This window comes from Theropithecus gelada, chromosome 13, assembly GCF_003255815.1.
Source record: "Theropithecus gelada isolate Dixy chromosome 13, Tgel_1.0, whole genome shotgun sequence".
In the NCBI taxonomy this organism is placed as follows: Eukaryota; Metazoa; Chordata; class Mammalia; order Primates; family Cercopithecidae; genus Theropithecus; species Theropithecus gelada.
This window is the reverse complement of record NC_037681.1, coordinates 8,472,358-8,498,274: the sequence shown is the minus strand read 5'-3', so window position 1 is coordinate 8,498,274 and position 25,917 is coordinate 8,472,358. Positions and strand designations below refer to the sequence as shown.

Sequence of the window (25,917 nt, the reverse complement as noted above, 5' to 3'; positions counted from 1 at the left end):
ATTTCTCTCTTCTCCCAGCCAACTGTAGCTGAGCAGGCTGCCTTGCTTCGAACTCTTTCCTTATGTTTTAGGCCATTTTTGCATTGCTGTAAAGAAATACTAGAAGTCTATGGGAAAAATGAAAGGATGGAAGGAAAGAGGGAAAAAGGAAGGGAGGGAGGGAGGGAGACCTGAGACTGGGTAATTAAAAAGAAAAGAGGTTTAATTGGCTCATCGTTCTGCAGGCTGTTCAGGAAGCATAGTTTTGGCATCTGCTTGGCTTCTAGGGAGGCCTCTGGGAGCTTTTATTTATGGCAGAAGGCAGAGGGGAAGCAAGGCACATCACATGGCGACAGCAGGAGCATGTGAGAGAGCACTGTGGGAAGAGGTGCCACACAATTTTAAACACCCAAATCTTGTGAACGCGGAGTGAGAGCTCACTTTTCACCAAGGGGATGGCCCAAGCCATTCGTGAGGGATCCACCCACATGATCCAAACACCTCCCACCAGACCCCAGCACCAACATTGGGGATTACATTTCAACATGAGATTTGGGTGGGGACAAATTTCCAAACTACCACCTTAAGGTGTTTTCTGTCACTTCTCTGTTGAATTTGTGTTCTCTCTTGGATGATCTATATGTATGTAATTATCTACTCACTATTTTGGTTCATAGTGGAGGAGGTAAGAGATGCCTCTAATCAGCCACCTTTGAAGCCCTTTCCTAACCTTCATCTCAGATTATTGATTTTTTTAAAAGTTTTTACTTCAATAGCTTTTGGGGTACAAGAGGTGTTTTGTTACACGGATGAATTATATAGTGGTGAAGTCTGAGATTTTAGTGTACCCATCACCGGAGTGGTGAACATTATACCTACTGTGTAGTTTTTTATCCCTAGCTCCCCTTCCACCCTCCCTCTTTTGAGTCTCTAACGTCCATTATGTCACTCTGTATGGCTTTGCATACTCATAGCTTAGCTCCCACTTATAAGTGGGAATATGTATGGTTTTTGGTTTTATTTCATTTGGAATAATGGCCTCTAGCTCCATCCAAGTTGCCTAAAAAGACATTATTTCATTCCTTTTTATGACTGAGTAGTATTCCATGGTGTATATGTGCCACGTTTACTTTTATCTACTCATTAGTCAGTGGACACTTAGGTTGGTTCCACATCTTTACAATGGTGAATTGTGCTGCCATAAACATTTGTTTACAAGTGTAGTCATCTAATGACTTACGTTCTTTTGGTATCTACCCAAAACAAAATAAGTCATTTTGGATTGCTGAATTGATTGATAGATCTGTTTAGCTCTTTAAGGTATCTCCATACTGTTTTCCATAGAAGTTGTACTAATTTGCATTCCCACCAGCAGTGTATAAGTGTTCCCTTTTCCCCACATCCACGCAAACATCTGTTGTTTTTTGACTTTTCTTGAAATGTAGTCTTGCTCTGTCACCCAGGCCGGAGTACAGTGGCGCAGTCTCGGCTCACTGCAACCTCTGCTTCCCAGGTTCAAGCAATTCTACCTCAGTCTCCCGAGTAGCTGGGATTAAGGTGGTATCTCATTGTGGCTTTAAGTTGCATTTCCCTGATGATTATGATGTTGAGCATTTTTTAATATATTTGTTGGCCATTTGTATATATCCTTTTAAGAAATGTCTATTCATATGTCTATTCGTGTCCTTTGCCCACTTTTTAATGGAATTATTTGGGGTTTTTTATTGCTGATTTGTTGAGTCCTTGTAGATTCTGGATACTAGTGCTTTGTCAGATGTGTAGTTTGCAAATATTTTCTCTCGTTCTGTGAGTGGTCTGTACTCGGTTGATTATTTCTTTTGCTGTGCAGAAGCTAATTAAAAAGTTTAATTTTTATTTCAGTAGCTTTTGGGGTATAAGCAATTAAACTAAAGAGTTTAATTAGGTCCTATTTGTTTATTTTTGTTTATGTTACATTTGCTTTTGAGGTATTAGTCATGAATTCTTTGCTTAGGCCAGGTTATTGATTTAATATTAAAGCATGTTATCCTGACCATTCAAGTCTCAGAAGGTAACAATTTAAGAAAATTATTTTGGGAGTGTTGTTAACAGGTGTTCATCACTTAACTGCTACAATTAAGTTCTCTATTTTAGAAAACTCATATAGCAATATAATAATATGTTCTCTACATTTCTAGAAAACTGAAAAGGCTTTCTTGCTAAGTTATATCACTTTTTTGGGAAAATACACTGGAAAAACCTATAGCTTTTAATAGAAACTTTTTTATTCTTTATATAACATGTCAAAATGTATGTCCTTACAAGTTTAAATTGTGACTAAAACCTCTGGTAAACATCTAGTGCATTAGAATACAATCTTAGTTTCATTGCAAACCTCACAGGTTTGACTTTTAAAGAAGGACTAAGAAACCATATTTCTCATGTCAAAATTTGAGGTGCACACCATTATGGTTAATATTTATGCTGCTTCTAAATGCAAGAAACATGAAAAATTTGCATGTTAAGATACTTGAATTTCTAGTCCTTATCACTGTTAATAATTTTTCTTTTAAGTTGAAATCAAATTTGTATTTCCTAAGAAATACTGTCCATTCTGTGCTTCTGATCTTTAAGTTTTTTTTTAAATAGTTGTTTGCATTTAGCCTGTATATATAAATCTCCTAAAATTAATTTATTGAGACTTTCGATACTTACCAATCAGAAGTTTATATTGCAATACTTATGTATAATGTGAAAAAACTAATTTTAAAATTCAGGTTGTTTTAACCAAAGTCATATCCACGTAATTTTTAATACTAAATTCTAAATAACTTATAATACCCAATAACTTCTGAAAATTATCTCTGTATTTCTAAATAATATGCTTATACTGCTATTACTTGAATTATCAGTTCTAAAACTTCCTGTTACAACAGATGAAAATCTAGCTGTCTTTCAGCACCCCTTCTACTTTCCAAATGATCAAACAGATTAAATAATCTTTGTTTTATCTTTATTCCTGGTACCTGCCTTCTGTTTTCCTGTACTTTGGGACAGGCCTTTTGTGATGATCCTGTGAACTTCTACACTGCTTACTTGTATTGGCCCCCTGTTCTTTGCTAGGTCACACATCATTCTCTCTCTGGGTTAACCGTCTCATTTTGGTAGAGCACATTCTTCTGTAGCTTCCTAAGAATGAACACATGTAGGTAAATTTTTGTATTGTCTTGTATTTAAATATTCCTTTATTTTACTCTCACGTTTGAATGATAGCTGTAACTTGATATAGAACTCTGAATTTTTCTACATCTGTTTTGTTTTTGTTTTCTTAAATAATAGTTTTTAAATTAGTATTATTTCATCTAAGAAGTTTAGACATAGCAGTTCTCAGGCTGGTGCAGTCTTCCAGTGATGTCGTCAGGACCCAGACACTCTTCATCCCTGTGCTCCTGTATCCTCATGCTGTTGATCTGAGAAATCAGGGGTTTTAGGTTTTAGCTTTTATACTGTATGTAAAAGAGGCAGGCAAGAAAGAACTTGTTGATTATAGAAGTTGAAGGAAACAGTGTATATATAGAGTATGCCACAAAACTTTCTAGAATGCTCATCTAGATTTATATTTTCAATAGAGTTTTTCCTTTTTCTCAATAGTTTTCCCTTTTGTCTAAGAAGAAATGTCATCCACTTTTAATTTTTCCATCACTGTATTAAAATTTCTATTTTATGTTATTTTCTATTTTTATGTTATGTTTCAAAGAGCTCATTCTTGATATATGAATATTCTGTTTTCATCTTAAAGATTCAACAAGTTCTATAATCTTTCTGAGCTAATAAATTTTTTCTGTCTTGGACTTTATTTCTGCCTCCTTTGCATTGTCTCCATTTCCTTCCAATTTAATTATTTGTGATATAATCACAAATGAACTCCCCCAAAAGCTAGGATCTTTAAAATAATAGACATCTTGCAGTGTAATCCCCACCCCCTTGCTACTCCACCCCCCCTAGTTTCCCACACCTCAGGAAACCATAATCCTAAGTCCCATGTTCATCATTCCTTTTCCTTTTATGAAGTTTTATGGCATTTATAAGTATCATTTTATAATTTTTTTTCATTTTAGTTTTTAACTTCACTAAAAGGGTATCACGTTGTTTGTAATGTATTAGGACTTTCTGCACTTAATATTTTTCTAAAGCTCATCTGTATCATTGCATGTCACCATGCTGCTATAGAGTATGACATTGTATTACAATAACAGTTCATTCATGAACTAGACTGTTAATGGATGTTGGGGTTATGCTGAGGTTTATGCGATGGAGTACAAGCAGAATGAACCTTCTCGTATACATCTCCTTTATAAATGTGCAAAGGATTCTTATAAGTAAATGGGTGAAATCTTTGTGTCAAAAGTTACATGAAGGTTCAACCTCGGGAGATAGTGCCAAACCACTATTAAGTATATGAAATAACTTTTACCAGCAATGTACAAGGGATACTGTGGATCCATATCCTCTCCAGCACTAGGCATTGTCATACATTTTTATTTTTGCCAAATAGGTATAAAATGATAGATCATGTGGTCTGGATTGAAAGTATTCTTTTTGTGTATAACATCCATTTTATTTTTTCTTCTTTTTTTTTTTTTTTTTAAGACAGAGTCTTGCTCTGTCGCCAGGCTGGAGTACAGTGGCACAATCTCAGCTCACTGCAACCTCCACCTTCTCGGTTCAAGCGATTCCTCTGCCTCAGCCTCCCAAGTAGCTGGGATTACAGGCATGTGCCACCACGCCCAGCTAATTTTTTGTATTTTAGTAGAGACGGGGTTTCACCATGTTGTCCAAGACGGTCTTGATCTCCTGACCTTGTGATCCACCCACCTCAGCCTCCCAAAGTGCTGGTATTACAGGTGTCAGCCCTCACGCCTGACCAACATCCATTTTCTTAATGGGCCAATGGGTTTCCTACGGGTTTGTAGAATTTTTTAAAATATATATTTTTTGTTATTTTTGTTGTTTATGTGTTAAATACCTTCTCCCAGCTTATGGTTTTTTTGGGGGGTTTTTTTGTTTTTTTGAGACGGTCTTGCTCTGTCGCCCAGGCTGGAGTGCAGTAGCCCGATCTTGGCTCACTGCAAGCTCCGCCTCCTGGGTCCCCGCCGTTCTCCTGCCTGAGCCTCCTGAGTAGCTGGGACCACAGGCACCTGCCACCATGCCTGGCTAATTTTTTGTATTTTTAGTAGAGATGGGGTTTCACTGTGTTAGCCAGGATGGTCTCAATCTCCTCACCTTGTGATCCGCCCGCCTTGGCCTCCCAAAGTGCTGGGATTATAGGCATAAGCCACTGCGCCCGGCCATCTTAAGGTTTCTTAAGAATTTAAAACTGTGTTTTTGACATTTAAATATTAATCCATCTGGAGGTTGTTTATAATATGGTTCGAAGTATTTTTTAATATAAATAACTATTTTACAACCTTAATTATTGAATAGTCTTTCTCCATTAATCTAATATTATAGTTAAAAATGTTTGTGTTTGTCTGAATTGTCTGAACTCTTTTTTCTATTCCATTGGTTGTCTGTGCCTTTGCCAATACTGTATTATCTTTATTTTTTTTTTATAGCCTTATAGTAAATCATGGTATCTAGGAGAGTAAGTCCTCTCTTTGTTCTCTTCAAAAGTGTCCTGGCTATTCTTGGTTTTTTACTTTTCCATATGCATTTAGAATCTTGTCATATTCCATGAAAAACTTCATTGCAATTAACTGGAATTGCATGGAATCTGTAGTTTTATAGTTTCCCCTGTGGAATGCCTTCACACATCTTCTAGTAAAGTTTTTTCTAGACCGTTGATATTCTTTGATACCATTGTAAATGCTGTCTTCTTTTTAACTGTATTTTCTAGTTCTTTAGTATCCAGAAATGGAACTGACTTTGTATGTTAATCCTATATCTACTTTGTGAAACTCTGTTGTTTCTAATTACCTATAGATTCTTCTAGATTTTTTATATAAACAGTCATATCATCTGAAAAAAACATTTTTTTTGAGTCTTTATGCCTCACGTCTTATTTTTTTATTTATTTTTGAGACAGAGCCTCGCCTGTTGCCGAGGCTTAAACATTGATCCTCCCACTTCCGTCTCCCAGTGTTGGGATTACAGGCATGAGCCACCACTCCTGGCCACCTCCTGTCCTCTTAAAGCTTTATTTACAGGCTGAGGTCTTTAATAACAATTGTTGATTAGCAATAGTGATAGTGTACTAATGTTTTATTTAGGATTTTTGCATCTAGATTTGTCATAAAATGGGTCTTTGATTTTTCCTTTCTGTAAGTATTTGGATATTGGTTTCAAGTTATGCTGATTATATAGAATACCTTGGGAATTATTCTTGCTTCTTACTTTGTCTGAACAAGTTTGTATGAAATTGGGATGATCTGTCTGTTCCTTGAAAATTTGATAGAACTCAGCTTAAAAACCATCTATTCCTCCTGTTGTTTTTAACTGTTTTTTTGATTTTTAAATATAGTATTATGCTTTTTAAATTTTTTGTGAGTCAATAAAGGTTTATTTTTTATTTATTTATTTTTTTGAGACGGAGTCTCGCTCTGTAGCCCAGGCTGGAGTGCAGTGGCCGGATCTCAGCTCACTGCAAGCTCCGCCTCCCGGGTTCATGCCATTCTCTGGCCTCAGCCTTCCGAGTAGCTGGGACTACAGGCGCCTGCCACCTCGCCCGGCTAGTTTTTTGTATTTCTTAGTGGAGACGGGGTTTCACTGTGTTAGCCAAAGATAGTCTCGATCTCCTGACCTCGTGATCCGCCCGTCTCGGCCTCCCAAAGTGCTGGGATTACAGGCTTGAGCCACCGCGCCCAGCCAAGGTTTATTTTTATAGGAATCCATTTCCATTGAGTTTTCATTATTATTGACAAATAGTTACTCATAATAATTTTCTTTAACTTTCTTTTTTTTTTTTTTTTTTGAGACATAGTCTTGCTCTGTCACCCAGGCTGGACCAGGCTAGAGTACAATGGAGCAATCTTGGCTCACTGCAACCCCCACCTCCTGGGTTCAAGGAATGCTCCTGCCTTAGCCTCCAGGGTAACTGGGACTACAGGCACCCACCACCATACCCAGCTAATTTTCTTTGTATTTTTTAGTAGAGACAGGGTTTCACCATGTTCTCCAGGCTGGTCTCGAACTCCTGACCTCAAGTGATCTGCCCACCTTGGCCTCCCAAAGTGCTAGGATTACAGGCATGAGCCACCATGCCCGACTTATGTAGATGTGCATCCTTTTACACTGTATTATTTTTTGGAAATTCTGTCTTTTGATCAGTTTTACTAAAAGGTGTCTATTTTGATAGCTGTCTTAAAAGAGCTGACTCTTGGCTTATTGAGTTTTTTTTTCCATCTCATTAACTTCCTCTTTAATTTCTGCAGAGAATAACCTGTCTCTGATGGGGGAAGGACATAGATTATTTCTTACTTACTCTCTGACTGGTCCCTATTCAGATTGTTGACCAATCCCCAATTTTTGAGCCCATACATTACACCTCCCTCAACAATATCTGTTGCCTCCAATTCTGAGCATTTCAGTTTTGCAAAATATTTGCCAGGTTCTCATATGTGTTTCCTTGTGTAGGTCCTTAGGTTATAGCTTTCTTCCTGCTTCTAATTCAGTTCATCCTCCTCCATAATTCAGTTTTCCAAAAATGTGTTGAAATTTCTCTTACCCTTATATCTTTTCTCCTTTTCTCTTTGCTTAATGTATTCTACCTTTTAAAATCTCTTATTCTCACTTTAGTGTGTTTTGAAAAGGTCAGGAGAAAATTATGCATGTGGTCAATCCACCATTTTTTTAACCCCAGGCATATAAATCCTGTTCTAAAATAGGCATTAACTGAACGTCTGGATGCTATTCTTCTGGAAAAAGCAGAGACTGAGCAACAGTGTCTTTCTCTGAAAAAGGAAAATATAAAAATGAAGCAAGAGGTTGAGGTAAGTCAATATTTTAGTGTTCTTTTTTATTAACTTATATAGTATAGTCACTAATTTTAGAGGTAAGACTTTAAAAAGCATCTAATCTGATTAACATTTTGTAATATAAACAAAGAAACTGAGATTGAGATTTTAAAAGAAAAATAACTGAATCACCTAACTATACAGCAACAGAGGTGAATTTACTTGTTGCTTTATCTTTTTTACAGCTATAATGCTATTCTTTAATAAAAGCAAAAAAAAGTAAGTTGATTTTCACACATGACTAAATACCGTTATCTCTTTAGTTCTAGGCTATTCAGAGACATGCTTCTGTTTCTTGCCTATTAGGTCTGAGCTAATTTGAGTTGTAGATCTAATATTGTAGATGTATATTGTCATACTTTAGATAGGCAGCACCTAAGGAGAATTATTGGAATATCAGTATCATGTTTCTCCAAATACGTTTATTCTCATTTACTTTTCTCTCTACTTAGTTTGTGGCTAATATTTTTCCTAAGGGCAGAGGCTTCTTTTGTCTTACTTAAATAATTTATGTGTGCTTATGTTTTGTAATAGGATTCTGTAACTAAGATGGAAGATGCACATAAGGAGTTGGAACAATCACATATAAACTATGTGAAAGAAATTGAAAATTTGAAAAATGAATTGATGGCAGTACGTGCCAAATACAGTGAAGACAAAGCTAACTTACAAAAGGAACTGGAAGAAGCAGTGAATAAGCAATTAGAGCTCTCAGAACAACTTAAGTTTCAGAACAACTCTGAAGATAATGTTAAAAAACTACAAGAAGAGATTGAGAAAATTAGGCCAGCCTTTGAGGAGCAAATTTTATATCTGCAAAAGCAATTAGACGCTATCACTGATGAAAAGAAGGAAACAGTTACTCAACTCCAAAATATCATTGAGGCTAATTCTCAGCATTACCAAAAAAATATTAATAGTTTGCAGGAGGAACTTTTACAGTTGAAAGCTATACACCAAGAAGAGGTGAAAGAATTAATGTGCCAGATTGAAGCATCAGCTAAGGAACATGAAACAGAGATAAATAAGTTGAATGAGCTAAAAGAGAACTTAGTAAAACAATGTGAGGCAAGTGAAAAGAACATCCAGGAGAAATATGAATGTGAGTTAGAAAATTTAAGGAAAACCACCTCAAATGCAAACCAAGACAATCAGATGTGTTCTCTTCTCTTCCAAGAAAATACATTTGTAGAACAAGTAGTAAATGAAAAAGTCAAACACTTAGAAGATACCTTAAAAGAACTTGAATCTCAACATAGTATCTTAAAAGATGAGGTAACTTATATGAATAATCTTAAGTTAAAACTTGAAATGGATGCTCAACATATAAAGGATGAGTTTTTTCATGAACGGGAAGACTTAGAGTTTAAAATTAATGAATTATTACTAGCTAAAGAAGAACAGGGCTGTGTAATTGAAAAATTAAAATCTGAGCTAGCAGGTTTAAATAAACAGTTTTGCTGTACCGTAGAACAGCATAACAAAGAAGTACAGAGTCTTAAAGAACAACATCAAAAAGAAATATCGGAGCTAAATGAAACATTTTTGTCAGATTCAGAAAAAGAAAAATTAACATTAATGTTTGAAATACAGGGTCTTAAGGAACAGTGTGACAACCTACAGCAAGAAAAGCAAGAAGCAATTTTAAATTATGAGAGTTTACGAGAGATTATGGAAATTTTACAAACAGAACTGGGGGAATCTGCTGGAAAAATAAGTCAAGAGTTTGAATCAATGAAGCAACAGCAAGCATCTGATGTTCATGAACTGCAGCAGAAGCTCAGAACTGCCTTTACTGAAAAAGATGCTCTTCTCGAAACTGTGAACCACCTCCAGGGAGAAAATGAAAAGTTACTATCTCAACAAGAATTGGTACCAGAACTTGAAAATACGATAAAGAACCTTGAAGAAAAGAATGGAGTATACTTACTTAGTCTCAGTCAAAGAGATACCATGTTAAAAGAATTAGAAGCAAAGATAAATTCTCTTACTGTGGAAAAAGATGATTTTATAAATAAACTGAAAAATTCCTATGAAGAAATGGATAATTTCCATAAGAAATGTGAGAGGGAAGAAAGATTGATTCTTGAACTTGGGAAGAAAGTAGAGCAGACAACCCAGTACAACAGTGAACTAGAACAAAAGGTAAATGAATTAATAGGAGGACTAGAGGAGACTTTAAAAGAAAAGGATCAAAATGACCAAAAACTAGAAAAACTTATGGTTCAAATGAAAGCTCTCTCTGAAGACAAAGAAGTATTATCAGCTGAAGTGAAGTCTCTCTATGAGGAAAACAATAAACTCAGTTCAGAAAAAAAACAGTTGAGTAGGGATTTGGAAGTTTTTTTGTCTCAAAAAGATGATGTTATCCTTAAAGAACATATTACTGAATTAGAAAAGAAACTTCAGTTAATGGTTGAAGAGCGAGATAATTTAAATAAACTGCTTGAAAATGAGCAAGTTCAGAAGTTATTTGTCAAAACTCAGTTGTATGGTTTTCTTAAAGATATAGGGTCTGAAGTTTCAGAAGACGGTGAAGAGAAAGATGTTGCTAATATCCTACAGGCAGTCGGTGAATCCTTGGCAAAAATAAATGAGGAAAAATGCAACCTGGTTTTTCAGTGTGATAAAAAGGTATTCGAGTTAGAAAAAGAGATTAAGTGCCTTCAAGAAGAGAGTGTAGTTCAGTGTGAAGAACTTAAGTTTTTATTGAGAGACTATGAACAAGAGAAAGTTCTCTTAAGGAAAGAGTTAGAAGAAATCCAGTCAGAAAAAGAGGCCCTGCAATCTGATCTTCTAGAAATGAAGAATGCTAATGAAAAAACAAGGCTTGAAAATCAGAATCTTCTAATTCAAGTTGAAGAAGTATCTCAAACATGTAACAAAAATGAAATCCATAATGAAAAAGAAAAATGTTCTATAAAGGAACGTGAAAACCTAAAGCCGTTACTAGAACAAAAAGAATCAGAATTACGAGATATGAGAGCAGAGTTGATACTATTAAAGGTACTGTTCATTTGAATTGTATTGTTTCAAATAAATTCTTAGTTCAACTCTAAAATATATACGTTAAACATTTTTACACCTTGACATCAAAAGTAAATTTTTACCATTCAAGTTCAAGTGGCATCTTTCTGAAAAGTGCGTTAGACATTTCCATGTTGTATGTCCAGTTTATTACATTTATTTTTGGGGAGTTTTAGATAATTTTGAAATCTTGAGTTTATAGAAGAGTAAATGATTAGGGATTTAAATGTCTTGGTCAGAAGTTTATCAGTCGCTAGCAAAACAACTAAACGTGAAAAAACTTGAGTTTCATTCTTGTGTGAAATGTCTAGTTATCTTTTGTAAAGAGCACTTTTAAGCAAGAGAGTGAGCTTTGGTGGTATTGCTAAAATTTTTAGGGTTTTCTTTAAAAATTAAAGAATAAAAGTCGTTTATTCATTTCCTTATTACATATGTATTTGATGTATCAGGTTATCTATCTTGGCCTTGGTTACTATTTTTTTTTAATAGTAAATGCCATATGCATAGTAAGGTCGGTATTAATTTTCTGGTCTAACAAGGGAAAATCTGTGACCAAATTGCTTTTTGTAGGAATTCTCTTTGATAATGATTTTCTTATGCTTAACATGATGGCCGATTCATTATGGAAAATGAATTCTGATTCTGATTTTTATTTTGTTTTGTTTTGTTTTTTCCCCCTGTAAAATCTAGGATTCCTTAGCGAAATCACCCTCTGTACAAAATGATCCTCTGTCTTCAGTAAAAGAGTTGGAAGAAAAATTAGGTAACTATGGTTTTACAGATGTTGTCACAATTAGACAGATTCTTGTTAGTGTTAGAATAGATTGGGAAATACAGTAGCCAAATAATGAGTTGTTAAAAGCACAGTTCGTAGCTGTCTTTTCCTCGAGCTCACATTCTTGCCCCTCTGACACCTGTTTACCTTCTCTTTCAAAAGTGTTACTTTCTATTGTTTAACCCAGGCAAGATTGGTGTGATTTATAAATGGTTTCCTGATTTATTTTGGATTTTTCAGTTATTTAGCAAACTTTATTTAAATGCCCAACTATTCTAGACACTGGTGATAGAAAAGTGGTTGAGGTACAGACCATGTGCTCAAAGATCTCACTGTTATTTCAGTAGTTTGAGGTGTGGACAAGATACAGTACTGACAACATAGGAACTTACACTGTTTTGAGTTAAGAAAAGCAGCATAGAATAGTGTTTTTAGCCGAGTCTTGAAGAATGAGAAATTTTACACGGGAAGAAAGGTATTCTAGGAAGAAGGAAGAGCAGGTGCTTGTAGATTGACATATAGCATACATCAAGGCACATACTAGAAAGTTCCTGGAGAGATAAGAGCCAGATCATGAACCCAACAGTATGATTGATATGCAGAGGAGTTAGGGCTTTATCTTATCCATTTATTCCTCACAGTAACATTATAGGATAGCTCTCTTATTTCCATGTAAGGATCAGGAAACAAAGACTTAGAAGTATGTAATGTGCCAATGATCCCTGAAATTAGTGCCCTATTAGATTAGGGTAAGGGAAGTTGAAGAGTAGAATGACTCCCAGTTGTTTATAATAGGTTATTGGGGCAGATTGGGATGTTCAGTTTTAGAAGTAAGTTGAAATACCAGTCCAAGTAGAGATGTTAGAATGCTACGCAAATCTGGAGTTAAGGGGAGAGACCTAAGCTAGAGATAAATATTTGTAGTTAAAGAGTGGGCATAAAAGCCAAGAGAGGGGGCCCGGTGGTTCACACCTGTAATCCCAGCACTTTGGGAGGCCGAGGTGAGCAGATCACGAGGTCAGGAGATGGAGACTATCCTGGCTAACGCTGTGAAACCCCGTCTCTACTAAAAATCAAAACAAAAAAAATCAGCCGGGCATGGTGGTGGGCGCCTATAGTCCCAGCTACTTGGGAGGCTGAGGCAGTAGAATGGCGTGAACCCAGGAGGCGGAGCTTACAGTGAGCCAAGATCACGCCACTGCACTCCAGCCTAGGTGACAGAGCAAGACTCCGTCTCAAAAAAAAAAACAAAAAAAAAAAGCTGGGAGATTGAAATTACTAAGGGAGTATAGCCAAAAGATGGAGACCAGAGACAGTTGTCCATTCATGTAAAGATAGAGAAGATAGAGACAACACAGGAAATTGAGAAGGAGCAGTTAGTGAGGTAGGAAAACGTGGAACATAAAATGTCTTGAAAGCTAAGGCAAGTGACAGGAAGTGAAGTGCTTCAAGAGGGAAAAAGTGGTTAGCCATTGCTAGTGCTCCTGATGTATCAAATAAGATGCCTTAAGCAACACTTAAGACTACTGCCTTAAGCAACAAAGAGGTCAGTGTCCATGACATGCTGGAACCAGAGCTTGATTGCAGTTGATTCTAGAAAAAAATGGGGGAGGCAATGTTTGAGAGCATATATAGACGACTCTTTTCAAGGGATTTGCTATAGGGGAAAGAAAAAGCAATGGGACAAAACTAGAGGGACCTTGTGGTTTAATTTTTTATTTTATGGGAAGAATAACAGCATGTTTGAGATGTTTCACCTATCCCCTACCCTCTTTAACTGCTTTCACTATTTATTCCTGGCCTTAATTTCTTGATGGTAATTTTTCTTGTTGCATGTTTATAAAATATTGGGAAAAAATCTGCTAGAAAGGGGAAAATTGCTGCTGGAGAAGAAGGAGGGAGAATTGTTGCTCTGATGCTTGAGTAGGTAAGGAGACATAGCATGAAATGCAGATGTGAAACGATTGGCCTTTGCTCCACACACAGACACTTCACTATGGTAGCCAGAGGGAAGGTACCGGTGCAAGTAAATTAATAGGCCAGGACAGAAATTTGGATCATAACTGAATTTTTAGAAACAAATACCAAGAAGTCCTGAACTCTGGAGTTCAAATGGGGTAGGTAGCTAAAGAAGTTAACAGAGAGATCCATATTGGATAGGTAAAACATATTACAGGTTTAGTTGGGAAAGTCAGACCCACCAGCCAAGAGGAAGAGTGTACCTATGGAGCATAAATACTGATCTGCATCTGATATCTCCAATACTTGATCCTAATTGGCACACTATTATCTAAAGTCCTGGCATACCTGCATTTCCAGGAAATCTAATGAGAAGTTTTGAAAGCCTGTAATTCCTAGAAACTTATGAAATGGCTAGAGAAAAGTAGACTATTTTGGAGAATTAAAGACAATGGAAACTTTTTACATTGCCTCACATAACAAATAAGCTTCCACTTTAAAAAATGGTATTACTGTTTTTACTGCTTATTTTAATATCAAATTACCAATTTTGTGCTTCCAAATAATCTAGGGCTAAAATAAGCAAGTAATTTGAATTTTTTCCTTTTGAGTTCGTATGTAATCCATTTATTTTCTATTTTTAGAAAATCTGGAAAAAGAAGGCAAAGAAAAGGAGGAGAAAATAAATAAGATAAAATTAGTTGCCGTGAAGGCAAAGAAAGAACTAGATTCCAGCAGAAAAGAGGTGAGCTTACTTTAAAAATGTAAGATTCAGGAATCTTATATTTTAAAAAATCAAGAGTTTTTCTATCCATTAAAAAAAAAAAAAAAAAAACCTCTTTAATTTTGCTTGTATTTAAAACAGACCCAGACTGTAAGGGAAGAACTTGAATCTCTTCGGTCAGAAAAGGACCAGTTATCTGCTTCCATGAGAGATCTCATTCAAGCAGCAGAAAGCTATAAGGTAAAAATAGTCATTTTAATAACAAGTTATAAAAGTTATAATCATAACTTCTAAGAAATGTAGTGGAAATATAAAACTATTGTCCACAAAACAGTCACCTTGTATTTTTCAGTAAATATTCTGTTTTGGAGTGCAATGTAATAGAATCCTAACATCAAGATTTTAAAGTGGTTAAGCTTTAAATAGTGGCATGCTTTTTTTTTTTTTTTAATGAAGTCTCGGTCTTGTCGCCCAGGCTGGAGTGCAATGGTGTAATCTTGGCTCACTGCAACCTCTGCCCCCAGGTTCCAGCAATTCTCCTGCCACAGCCTCCCGAGTAGCTGGGACTACAGGCGCATGACACCATGCCCGGCTAATTTTTGTATTTTTAGTAGAGACAGGGTTTCACCATGCTGGCCAGGCTGGTCTTGAACTCCTGACCTCGTGATCCACCTGCCTCGGCCTTCCAAAGTGCTAGGATTACAGGCATGCGCCACTGCACCTGGCCTAAATAGTGCCTTTAAACTGTTGTTTATAAAAGTAAAATTTTGTTTTGGGATTTCCTAATAAAATCAGTAACAAAAAGATAACCTATTACTACTACGATTATTTGATGTTTTTCTGGCCAAGTGAATAAACCTGAAGCTTAAACAAGGTGAAGCATTGTTATTTGGAGGCAATATGCTTGTTTATCTTAGTAACACGAAAATGTATTATTAAAAATACAAGAATTAAAAATGAAAGTACAACAAAATCACTGAATGCAAGATAGACATCACTACATTTCTTCAGGTATTCATTCAGCAAATTTTATATGGCAGACTGAGTTCTGAGTTCTGGGGCAAGTTGGAGGTCAACCAAATAGACTAAGTTCCTGTCCTCTTAGGACTTAAAAAAATCCCAATGGCAATAACAGGCAAACATACAAAAATAGAAGATACATACTATGTAGAAAAGTTAGTTGGGTAGGGAGAAGAGAGTGAGCGGTAATCAGGCAGGATTTGATGAAAAAAAAAAATACCACAACAGCCATAAAATCCAATCTTAGGAAGCACTTAAATGAGAAGTTTTGGCACTCAGTGAAAAAAACTGCAAAACTTACGTATGGTGACTGACTATATTTGAACTATCAGTTCTCAAATTGGCTTATAAATTCTGAAACAAATTCATTAAACATTTTAGATTTTTTTTTGGCTGGATCTTGACAGAAAATTCTAACTTTTAAGTAAAAAACTAGCAAGAGCAGCTAAATTTTTTTTTTAATGAAAATAATAAAGTGACATCCTACTCAAAGAGACACTAAAACTTATGACAGAATTACAGTAATGTGGTAGAATTCTGATACGGGAATGGTACAGATTAACATAGCAGAAGAGATAGTTACTTCCGCATAACAACAAACAGGTGCCAGGCTCTCTTCTAAGCACTTTGCATATCTCAATACACTTAATTCTCAAAACAACCCCCAAGTATATTAGCATCAACACTTTACAAGTGAGGACTCTGAGGCATAAATCGATTAAAGAACTCAAAAGTCGCAGACTCAGATTTCTTAAGAGACCTCCGGGTCACAGAACAAGTGACAGAGCAGAGCTGGAATTTGAATTCAGGCAGTCTCGTTCCAGATCTGTTGTTTCATCCGCTAAGCTATACCATCCCAGTAAAATTTGAAACAGAAACCAATGAAGAAAGAAATTCCTTCTAAGGAATTAGCTTTTTATTTCACTCCACATACCAAAATGTATTCTGGATGGATTAAAGAATTTTGTGAAAAATATTTTTTAAAAACCTAGAATGAAATACTTGATCCTTTAACTGACTTCTGGATACAAAAGACTTTTTCAAACTTTAAATACTAAATTTAGGCCAGGTGCAGTTGCTCACGCCTATAATTCCAGCACTTTGGGAGGCTGAGGTGGGTGAGTCACTTGAGGCCAGGAGTTTGAGATCAGCCTAGCCAACACAGCGAAACCCTGTTTCTACAAAATATACAAAATTTAGCTGGGCATGGTGGCACACGCCTGTATTCCTAGCTACTCTGATGGCTGAGGCACGAGAATCACTTGAACATGGAAGGTGGCAGTTGCAGTGAGCGGGGAGATTGTACCACTGCACTCCTACCTAAAGTATTTTAATGAATTACAAAGGAAAAGATTGAAAGATTTAACTATTTGAAATTGATATGCCTCATCTACCTCTGGAAGAAATTAATTGATTATAGGGTCTCTTAAAATGTAAAGAAGCAAGTTCCTCATGTAACTTACTCTTATGAAGAAGCCCATATATAAATTTTAAATGGGTTTTTTAATGGATTTATAAGATCTTTATATATGAGCATACTAATTTTGTCATGTGTAGATTTAAATTTTCAAATTTCATTACCATATTTTCATATGTAATATAAACTTATGTATAAAAATGTGACAGGATTTAAGGTGGAACCAGAAGTGCTGAAACGTTTAAGAATGTTAATCACTTTTAAAAACACATATACCTACGCTCTATTAAGTTCTTCAAGATGCATCGTTATAAAGATACTGAATAATTTTGGAGTTTGTTAATTTGGCTATTTTTTTCAGTGTTCACATCACTTGTAATAACTTGTATCAGTTTATTAAAAGATCTGAACACACAGGAGTCCTAGAGGAACAATAATTTATAATTATTCAGATGTTTAGAAGTGTCTACCCTACATACGGAAAGTAAAAGTAGACTCTTGTATGCCTGGCATTCATTTTTGTGCCAAGACTCCCCTTAGGAATAATACTTGATTAAAATCAGAATTTCCCATAGGGAGCCATTATTTATTATGCCTTGGCATAGCAATTCAGTTTTTACAGCTATTGACAGCAATGGAACCAGAATGAGTAAAAATGAAGAAGGCCAGTTAGAGACTAAGTGGATAAATATCTCTGATTTTTAGAGGAGCCTACCCAAATATAAAAGAAGCACAGAATCTTCTTTCTATGGAAAAGAAAAGACCCTAGTGATACCTCAGCCCTGTGTGCATGTGTGCCAGGAAGTAGCAGACTCAGATTAATAAGCGTACAAAAACACACTTTGGGAAGCCGTGGCTTGAGGATTGCCTGAAGTTAGGAGTTGAAGACCAGTCTGGCCACATGGTGAAACACCCTCTCTACTAAAAATACAAAAAAAGTAGCCGGATGTGGTGGTGTGTGCCTGTAGTCCCAGCTACTTGGGAGGCTGAGGCAGGGGAATTGCTCGAAGCAGGGAGATGGAGGTTGCAGTGAGCTAAGATCGCACCACTGCACTCCAGCCTAGTGACAGAGCAAGACAGCGTCTCAAAAAAAATTTTTAAAAAGCCAGATTCTAGATTCCCAAGTGCTGTCTTCTACCACTTTTCAAAATCACTAAATGGACAGACTATAAAATCAAAATTCAGATTGTAACAGTTAGCTACCAGTTGAGTCAAATAATTCACCATGTGTAGATCAGAATTAGAAACAAAAGTGCATTAGTCAAGGATCTGATCTGGGAAGCAAGAGCCGGGCATGGTGGCTCACACCTGTTACCCTAGCACTTTGGGAGACCTAGGCAGGCAGAATGCCTGAGCTCAGGAGTTTGAGACCAGCCTGGGCAACATGGCAAAACCCTGTCTCTACCAAAAATACAAATATTAGTTGGCCGTAGTGGCACACACCTATAGTCCCAGATACTTGGGAGGCTGAGGGAGGAGAATCACTTGAACCCAGGAGACAGAGGTTACAGTGAGCTGAAGTTGCGCCGCTGCACTCCAGCCTGGGCGACAGAGCAAGACCCCATCTCAAAAAAAAAAGATCTGGCAAGCACGATCCAAAAGAGTGTAAATGCCCCAGAAGACCCACCAGAGGCCAGGCTCAGTGGCTTATGCCTGTAATTCCAACACTTTGGGAGGCTGAGGCATGTGGATCACCTGAAGTCAGTTCAAGACCAGCCTGGCCAACATGGTGAAACCCTGTCTCTACTAAAAATATAAAAATTAGCCGGGTGTGGTGGCACGTGCCTGTAATCCCAACTACCCAGGAGGCTGAGGCAGGAGAATCACTGGAACCTGGGAGGCGGAGGGTGCAGTGAGCCAAGATCGCGCCACTGCACCCTAGCCTGGCAACAGAGACTCCATCTTAAAAAAAAAAAAAAAAAAAAAAAAAAAACCCACTAGAGAAGCCTGCAGAGGTGAGCCAAGGACGTAAGAGGTCCAGGTCCAGAGGAAGGCCACTGCCAGGCTTCACAGTCCTCTTGGTTAATGTCGTTTCTCTTTTACGCATAGTATCTCAGTGGAACTTCCAAAAGTAAACTTTGCAAGAAAACATAAACACTGTGCTAGCAATAAAACCACATTTAGATACCACCTCACTTAAGTCAGGATGGCTACTATTAAAAAGTCAAAAAAATAACAGGTGCTGGTGAGGTTGCAGAGAAAAAGGAACACTTACACTTTTGGTGGGAGTGTAAATTAGTTCAACCATTGTGGAAAACAGATTCCTCAAAGACCTAAAAACAGAAATACCGTTTGACCCAGCAGTCCCGTTACTGGGTATATACCCAAAGGAATATAAGTCATTGTGTAATAAAGACATATGTACGCGTATGTTCTCTGCAGCAAATCATGATAGCAAAGACATGGAATCAACCTAAAGGCCTGTCAGTGGTAGACTGGATAAAGAAAATTGGTATATATACACCATGGAATACTACACAGCCATAAAAAAATATGAGATTATGTCCTTTGCAGGGACATGGATGAAGCTGGAAGCCACTATCCTTAGCAAACTAATGCAGGAACGGAAAACCAAATACCACATGTTCTCTCTTACAAGTGGGAGCTAAATGATGAGAACACATGGACACATACAGAGGAACAACAGACACTGGGGCCTAACGGAGGGTGGAAGGAGGGAGAGGATCAGGAAAAATAACTAATGGGTACTAGGCTTAATACTTGGATGGTGAAATAATCTGTACAACAAATCCCTGTGACACAAGTTTGCGTACATAACAAACCTGCACATGTACCCCCGAAATGAAAAGTTAAAATTTTTTTAAAAACACCATTTACTTCCTGCGGGTGCGCAGGCTGTGGCCATCTACCTCTCTGTTGCTCTTCCCATCAGAGAAGATGGCCCTGGAGACGGTGCCGAAGGACCTGCGGCATCTGCGGGCCTGTTTGCTGTGTTGACTGGTCCAGACTATAGACCAGTTTGAATGTGATGGTTTTGACAATTGTGATGCATATCTACAAATGAAAGGTAACTGAGAGATAGTGTATGACTCCACCAGCTCTTCCTTTGATGAAATCATTGTGATGATGAGTCCAGAGGACAGCTGGGTCTCCAAGTGGCAGCGAGTCAGTAACTTTAAGCCAGGTGTATATGCGGTGTCGGTCACTGGTTGCCTGCCTCAAGGAATTGTGTGGGAGCTGAAAAGTCGAAGTGCCTACAAATCCAGAGACACAGCTATAAAGACCTAGCAAGCTGCAGGGCTGCCAGCATCTTTGCTCTCCACTTCCTGCCTCTGCTTATTTCTTGTTCTGGTACTAAATGAGCAGAACTTCAAATACTTCCTTCCCTCCAATTCAGACTCAGCTGACTGTTGAGAGAGCAGCACATCATTTTATCATTTTATCTTCTTTGGACTACAAGTGGGGTGGGAGGGATTTGGGTTGGTGGATTAACAGATGGAATTGAGGAGAGAGTAGGATGCTGATTTTCCTACCCATGGCCCAGGGCTGTGCCTTCCTTATGCTGAGGACTCTAGGTCAAATGTCAATAAATATGAACCTCTAGGAAAAAAAAAAACACCATTTTGCTAGTAATTTTGCATGCACATTTGTGGGAAGAATAGAAGTTTTCCAGAAACAAAGGCAAAAACAGGATTTATAAGGAAGGAGAGAGAAGAACATGAAGAACTACATGTAGTCTCAAAACAATCTCATTTACATATTTTGGTGGAGAACCTAATTAGCTTGTGTGTGGCAAAAAAAAGTCTGATCATTCTGTCCTTCAGTAGGCCAACTGGGAATATCAAAGCAAATTCAGTTGGCTTTGGATTCTTCAGTAAATATTGAAAGTGTCACTGTGGAGTATGAGAGACTAAATCTATGAATGTCTTCCAGTGTTCTTTCATTAGCACCTTTACCTTATATTAGGCCAGGGCTGGAGTATTTCTCTCATCAGAATTCTTCAGGTGGAGTTAGGTATCCAGGTTAAACTTTTTATCCTCTATCCTTAAGTTGTGTTTACATTTTGGAAGTTCATTGTTGTTAATGAGTAGACTATTTAACCTTGGAGCTATTATATTGTTTATATTTAAAATTTTCTTCTCCTTTCATACATTTCCCCCACCCTCCAATACTAAAAGTTTTCCAAAATGTGCTGTTTTTATTACCTAATGCCAGTTAGGTATTCTGTTCAACTTGGGTAAATATTTTAAGCATCCAGCATGGACTCATGAATCTTAAGGTGGCTTGATGATAAAGTCTGACCTGTTGAATGCATAATAATATACCAAAGTTAAATCCTTCTTTTATTGAAGAATCTTTTATTAGAATATGAAAAGCAGTCAGAGCAACTGGATGTGGAAAAAGAACGTGCTAACAATTTTGAGCATCATGTTGAAGACCTTACAAGACAACTAAGAAATTCGACTTTGCAGGTAATTTTTTAATAAATTCAAAAATGAAAACTATAACAGGTGTATTTTAATCTCAATACTTTGTGCATAAATTCAAAAATGAAAACTATAACAGGTGTATTTTAATCTCAGTACTTCAAAAATGAAAACTATAACAGGTGTATTTTAATCTCAATACTTTGTGCATAAACATAAAAAAAAATAGTCGGAAACAGAATTTATTCCCCCCACCCCCCGCTTTACCCTCCTCCCCACTTGTGAGAGAAGAATAAGATGAAACAGCTAGCAACTATCTTGCTTATTATTCTAATCTTAATTCCCCTAGAGGATTGGTTGGTTGGTTGGGGGTGGGTTTGTTTTTCATTTCTGCTCTTTACTCTGCCAGTGCACCTGGTCTCTTGTAAGGTTTACCATATTAGTGACAGATTTTGAAACTTAATTTAACATTATCGTTCTATAGCATGGACTTTGAAATCTTCATTTGTCACACTATGCCAGTATTCTCGTTAATGTACCTGTTCATTCTTCTCTGCTGTGTATGTTTTCTGCATGTTTATAGTAATGAATCATTTGTCATTTCAGTGTGAAAAAATAAATTCTGATAATGAAGATCTGCTGGCTCGTATTGAGACACTACAGTCTAATGCCAAATTATTAGAAGTACAGATTTTAGAAGTCCAGAGAGCCAAAGCAATGGTAGACAAAGAATTAGAAGCTGAAAAACTTCAGAAAGAACAGAAGATAAAGGTAAAAACAATCCTGCGAGATTGATTCACATATATATGATGCATTTATCAAAATATTTAAATGAAAGGAAGACTTACTAAGGAGTAGCATTTATGAATATAGCACAGTTCATTAATTCCTTAATACCAACCATAAATTTGAGAATCCATGCTGTGATTTGGGGGTGTATATATTTTAAACATTGAAATATTACCAAACTTTTTGTATTTTAGTGTGTCAGATTTATTTTATTTATTTATTTATTTATTTATTTTGAGACGGAGTCTTGCTCTGTTGCCCAGGCTGGAGTGCAGTGGCACAATCTCAGCTCACTGCAAGCTCCGCCTCCTGGATTCACGCCATTCTCCTGCCTGAGCCTCCCGAGTAGCTGAGATTACAGGCACTCACTACCAAGCCCAGCTAATTTTTTGTGTGTGTTTTTAGTAGATGGGGCTTCACTGTCAGGATGGTCTCAGTCTCCTGACCTTGTGATCTGCCCGCCTGGGCCTCTCAAAGTGCTGGGATTACAGGCGTGAACCACTGCGCCCGACCGTCAGATTTATTTTAAAGCCCCTTAAAAATACCTTTTTAATGTTGGTTGGGTTGTGTGGGTTGTTTTTATTTTTAATTTCAGGAACATGCCACTACTGTAAATGAACTTGAAGAACTTCAGGTACAACTTCAAAAGGAAAAGAAACAGCTTCAGAAAACCATGCAAGAATTAGAGCTGGTTAAAAAGGTAAAATAAAACACTAGGATCAAAATTGGTGTAATATTCACGTTCTGTTTTGTTGTTCTGTTTGTTCTGTTCTTTCTGTGATCTTGCTCTGTGGTCCAGGCTGGAGTGCAGTGGCCTGATCTCGGCTCACTGCAACCTGTGCCTCCCGAGTTCAAAGCAATTATTGAGCCTCAGCCTCCCGAGTAGCCAAGATTCCATGCATGCACCACCACACCCGGCTAACTTTTTGTATTTTTGGTAGTGAAGGAGTTTCACCATTTTGGTGAGGCTTGTCTTGAACTCCTGACCTCAAATGATCTGTCCATGTCAGCCTCCCAAAGTGCTGGGATTACAGGTGTGAGCCACCGCACCCAGCCTGCATTGTTAAACTATTCTATACATGTTGAAAAGAAATATTTTAGAATGTTACTTGTGGTACTAAAATAATGCTTTATAAATTACTTGCTCAAAAAATTGAAAATTTAACTTCTCTAAGTACCAGTCCTTTCAGAAGAATCTAAGCTCATGAGTTATAAGATTTTGGTTTGACATTTCATTTTGTGTACATGATTGTTGTATGACACATTAAGATTTAATTAATGTCAAAGCTTGAAATTTGTATTATACTTAAAACTTTGGCTGACTTTGCTCCTTCAAAGATTAGGCTAAAAAGAAATGTACTAGTATATAAGAGCCACTTGAAGTATTAGTATTTAATAAATAAGAGCTCCACAGGCTACAACTGCCCATTGTAGTTCGTTATAATGAAATAAAATGAAACTAAGAAAGTTGGGTTAAACTATTGGAAAATATTTTGTGAAATTAAAAACTAGAAAATATCCAACTCCTCATTTCTTCATTACAGTGTAAATGATTTGAGTATTACAGAAAAGCATCCATTTATTGCTGTGGCATCATTTTAGCAATTTTACAAATGAACTGATCTACTATTGTCTAAATCTTTTATTTATAAAATGTGCAGGATGCCCAACAAACCACATTGATGAATATGGAAATAGCTGATTATGAACGTTTGATGAAAGAACTAAATCAAAAGTTAAGTAATAAAAACAACAAGATAGAAGATTTGGAGCAAGAAATAAAAATTCAGAAACAGAAACAAGAAACCCTACAAGAAGAAATAAGTGAGTTAAATAAAGTTCACTTTACCTTTTAATTATGTCATCATAACTTGATTTAGTGGGGGGCATTTCTTGTTTATTTCACCAGTCTTTCACTGTCAAGTGTTTAACAGGATAAATGTTACTGGGGCCCAGGATGGGTGTAAAACTGTTTGCCATTAAGATGTTTATAGTCCATAGGCCGGGCGCGGTGGCTCAAGCCTGTAATCCCAGCACTTTGGGAGGCCGAGACGGGCGGATCACAAGATCAGGAGATCGAGACCATCCTGGCTAACACGGCGAAACCCCGTCTCTACTAAAAACACAAAAAATTAGTCGGGCGAGGTGGCGGCGCCTGTAGTCCCAGCTACTCGGGAGGCTGAGGCAGGAGAATGGTGGGAACCCGGGAGGCGGAGCTTGCAGTGAGCTGAGATCCGGCCACTGCACTCCAGCCTGGGCGACAGAGCGAGACTCCGTCTCAAAAAAAAAAAAAAAAAAAAAAAAAGATGTTTATAGTCCACATTTATTCACTTTAACATTTCTTAAGTACCTTGCTGTTGTCTGGGTTAACTGAGATTGTCATGGATTGTAATTGTAAAAGCTGGGAGATGGGTACAGTAGAGTTTATGGCACTGTTGTTACTACTGTCACATATGTTTGAAGTATTCCATAATAAAAAGCTAAAACAGGCTTCTTTTAAAGATGAGCCAATACAAAGAAGACATTATTTGTGTATTCAAATTCACTCATAAAAAATGTTTCATCTTTTTCTGCTGAAATTATTTCTTGTGCTAGCTTCATTACAGTCTTCAGTACAACAATATGAAGAAAAAAACACCAAAATCAAGCAATTGCTTGTGAAAACCAAAAAGGAACTGACAGATTCAAAGCAAGCAGTATGTTAATTTTTCAGTTTCATATTTTAGTACTTATTCATAATTTGTTTATGAGTAACATTTTTAAAAATTTAACCAAGATTCTCATTCTGTAGGAAACTGATCACTTAATACTTCAAGCATCTTTAAAAGGTGAGCTGGAGGCAAGCCAGCAGCAAGTAGAAGTCTATAAAGTAAGGTTTTTACTTTTTAAGATTAAAAAAATGTTTTTTCATGTAGAAGTGAGGTACCATTCAGAGATTTTACTAATTATCCTATAAGGATATCTAGAAAGATTCCTCAACATTTTGAGGAATTTGCAACAATAAATCAAGTCTGGTATATAACTGGAGTATATTGTTTAGCTCAAGCTAGATTATTTTCATATATTTGGAAATTTGTAATACACGGTAGAATAGTGCAAAATAAGCATGCATCTGAACTTTCTAAATGATATTGCAGTCACAAGAAACAGTTTATAAAATGATTTTCTATGTTTGCTACGTTTGTATATATTTTTATATATATAATGTCTTGAAGTATTTAAACATTGTATGTGTATGTTAAATATGTAGTCTGGGATTTTCTTTTTTAATCGATGTTGGTTTAAGAAAAGATAAATTAGTGAGAAAATGTTCTACTTGTCTCTTTTTCAATAATAATACATAAAAATATTTCGCTACTTAATTATGCCTTATATGTACTTATGTCTCAAACCTAAAGTTTGTGTTTTAAGGAAAACCTCTTTAACTAGTGAAGGTAGGATTTGCTAAAGCTAAATTTAAAGATTTACCCCCAGATACAGCTGGCTGAAATAACATCAGAGAAACACAAAATCCACGAGCACCTGAAAACCTCTGCAGAACAGCACCAGCGTACGCTAAGTGCGTACCAACAGAGAGTGACAGCGCTACAGGAGGAGAGTCGTGCCGCCAAGGTGCGTTCTTCAGGGCAGCCACAGCGAGCCACTGGGATTTTATTGTCAGCTAGTCATTGGTGTTTACTCCAGGGCTGTGCTCTCCCTTTTTAGTATTTTGTTGTTAAGAGCACTTATTAGATTAAGACCTGTTCAGTTAATCTGCCTCTCACCCCAATCCCGTGCCAACCCCGGTCATAATTTGGATCACTTTTTTTTTTTTTTTTTTTTTTTTTTTTTTTTTTTTTTTTTTTTTT

The 25,917-nt window shown here is 36.8% G+C and overlaps 1 protein-coding gene and 1 pseudogene across 3 annotated transcripts in view; both read left to right on the top strand.

Annotated features, from left to right (window-relative positions):
* GCC2 (GRIP and coiled-coil domain containing 2) overlaps positions 1-25,917 on the top strand; it is a 66,605-nt gene that overhangs the window by 15,576 nt on the left and 25,112 nt on the right. For both annotated transcript variants that reach the window (XM_025353571.1, XM_025353570.1), the window contains 12 exons: positions 7,842-7,946; positions 8,505-10,976; positions 11,688-11,760; positions 14,376-14,476; positions 14,597-14,695; positions 21,206-21,325; positions 21,887-22,051; positions 22,665-22,769; positions 23,731-23,893; positions 24,665-24,765; positions 24,861-24,938; positions 25,544-25,681. In XM_025353571.1, coding sequence (XP_025209356.1) covers positions 7,929-7,946; positions 8,505-10,976; positions 11,688-11,760; positions 14,376-14,476; positions 14,597-14,695; positions 21,206-21,325; positions 21,887-22,051; positions 22,665-22,769; positions 23,731-23,893; positions 24,665-24,765; positions 24,861-24,938; positions 25,544-25,681 — 3,633 coding nt within the window. In that variant the 5' untranslated portion in view covers positions 7,842-7,928. The remainder of the gene's footprint in view (positions 1-7,841; positions 7,947-8,504; positions 10,977-11,687; positions 11,761-14,375; positions 14,477-14,596; positions 14,696-21,205; positions 21,326-21,886; positions 22,052-22,664; positions 22,770-23,730; positions 23,894-24,664; positions 24,766-24,860; positions 24,939-25,543; positions 25,682-25,917) is intronic.
* On the top strand, positions 19,791-20,460 carry LOC112604538 (annotated as a pseudogene). The gene has a single exon (XR_003115244.1). The product of XR_003115244.1 is annotated as a transcription elongation factor SPT4-A-like (transcript).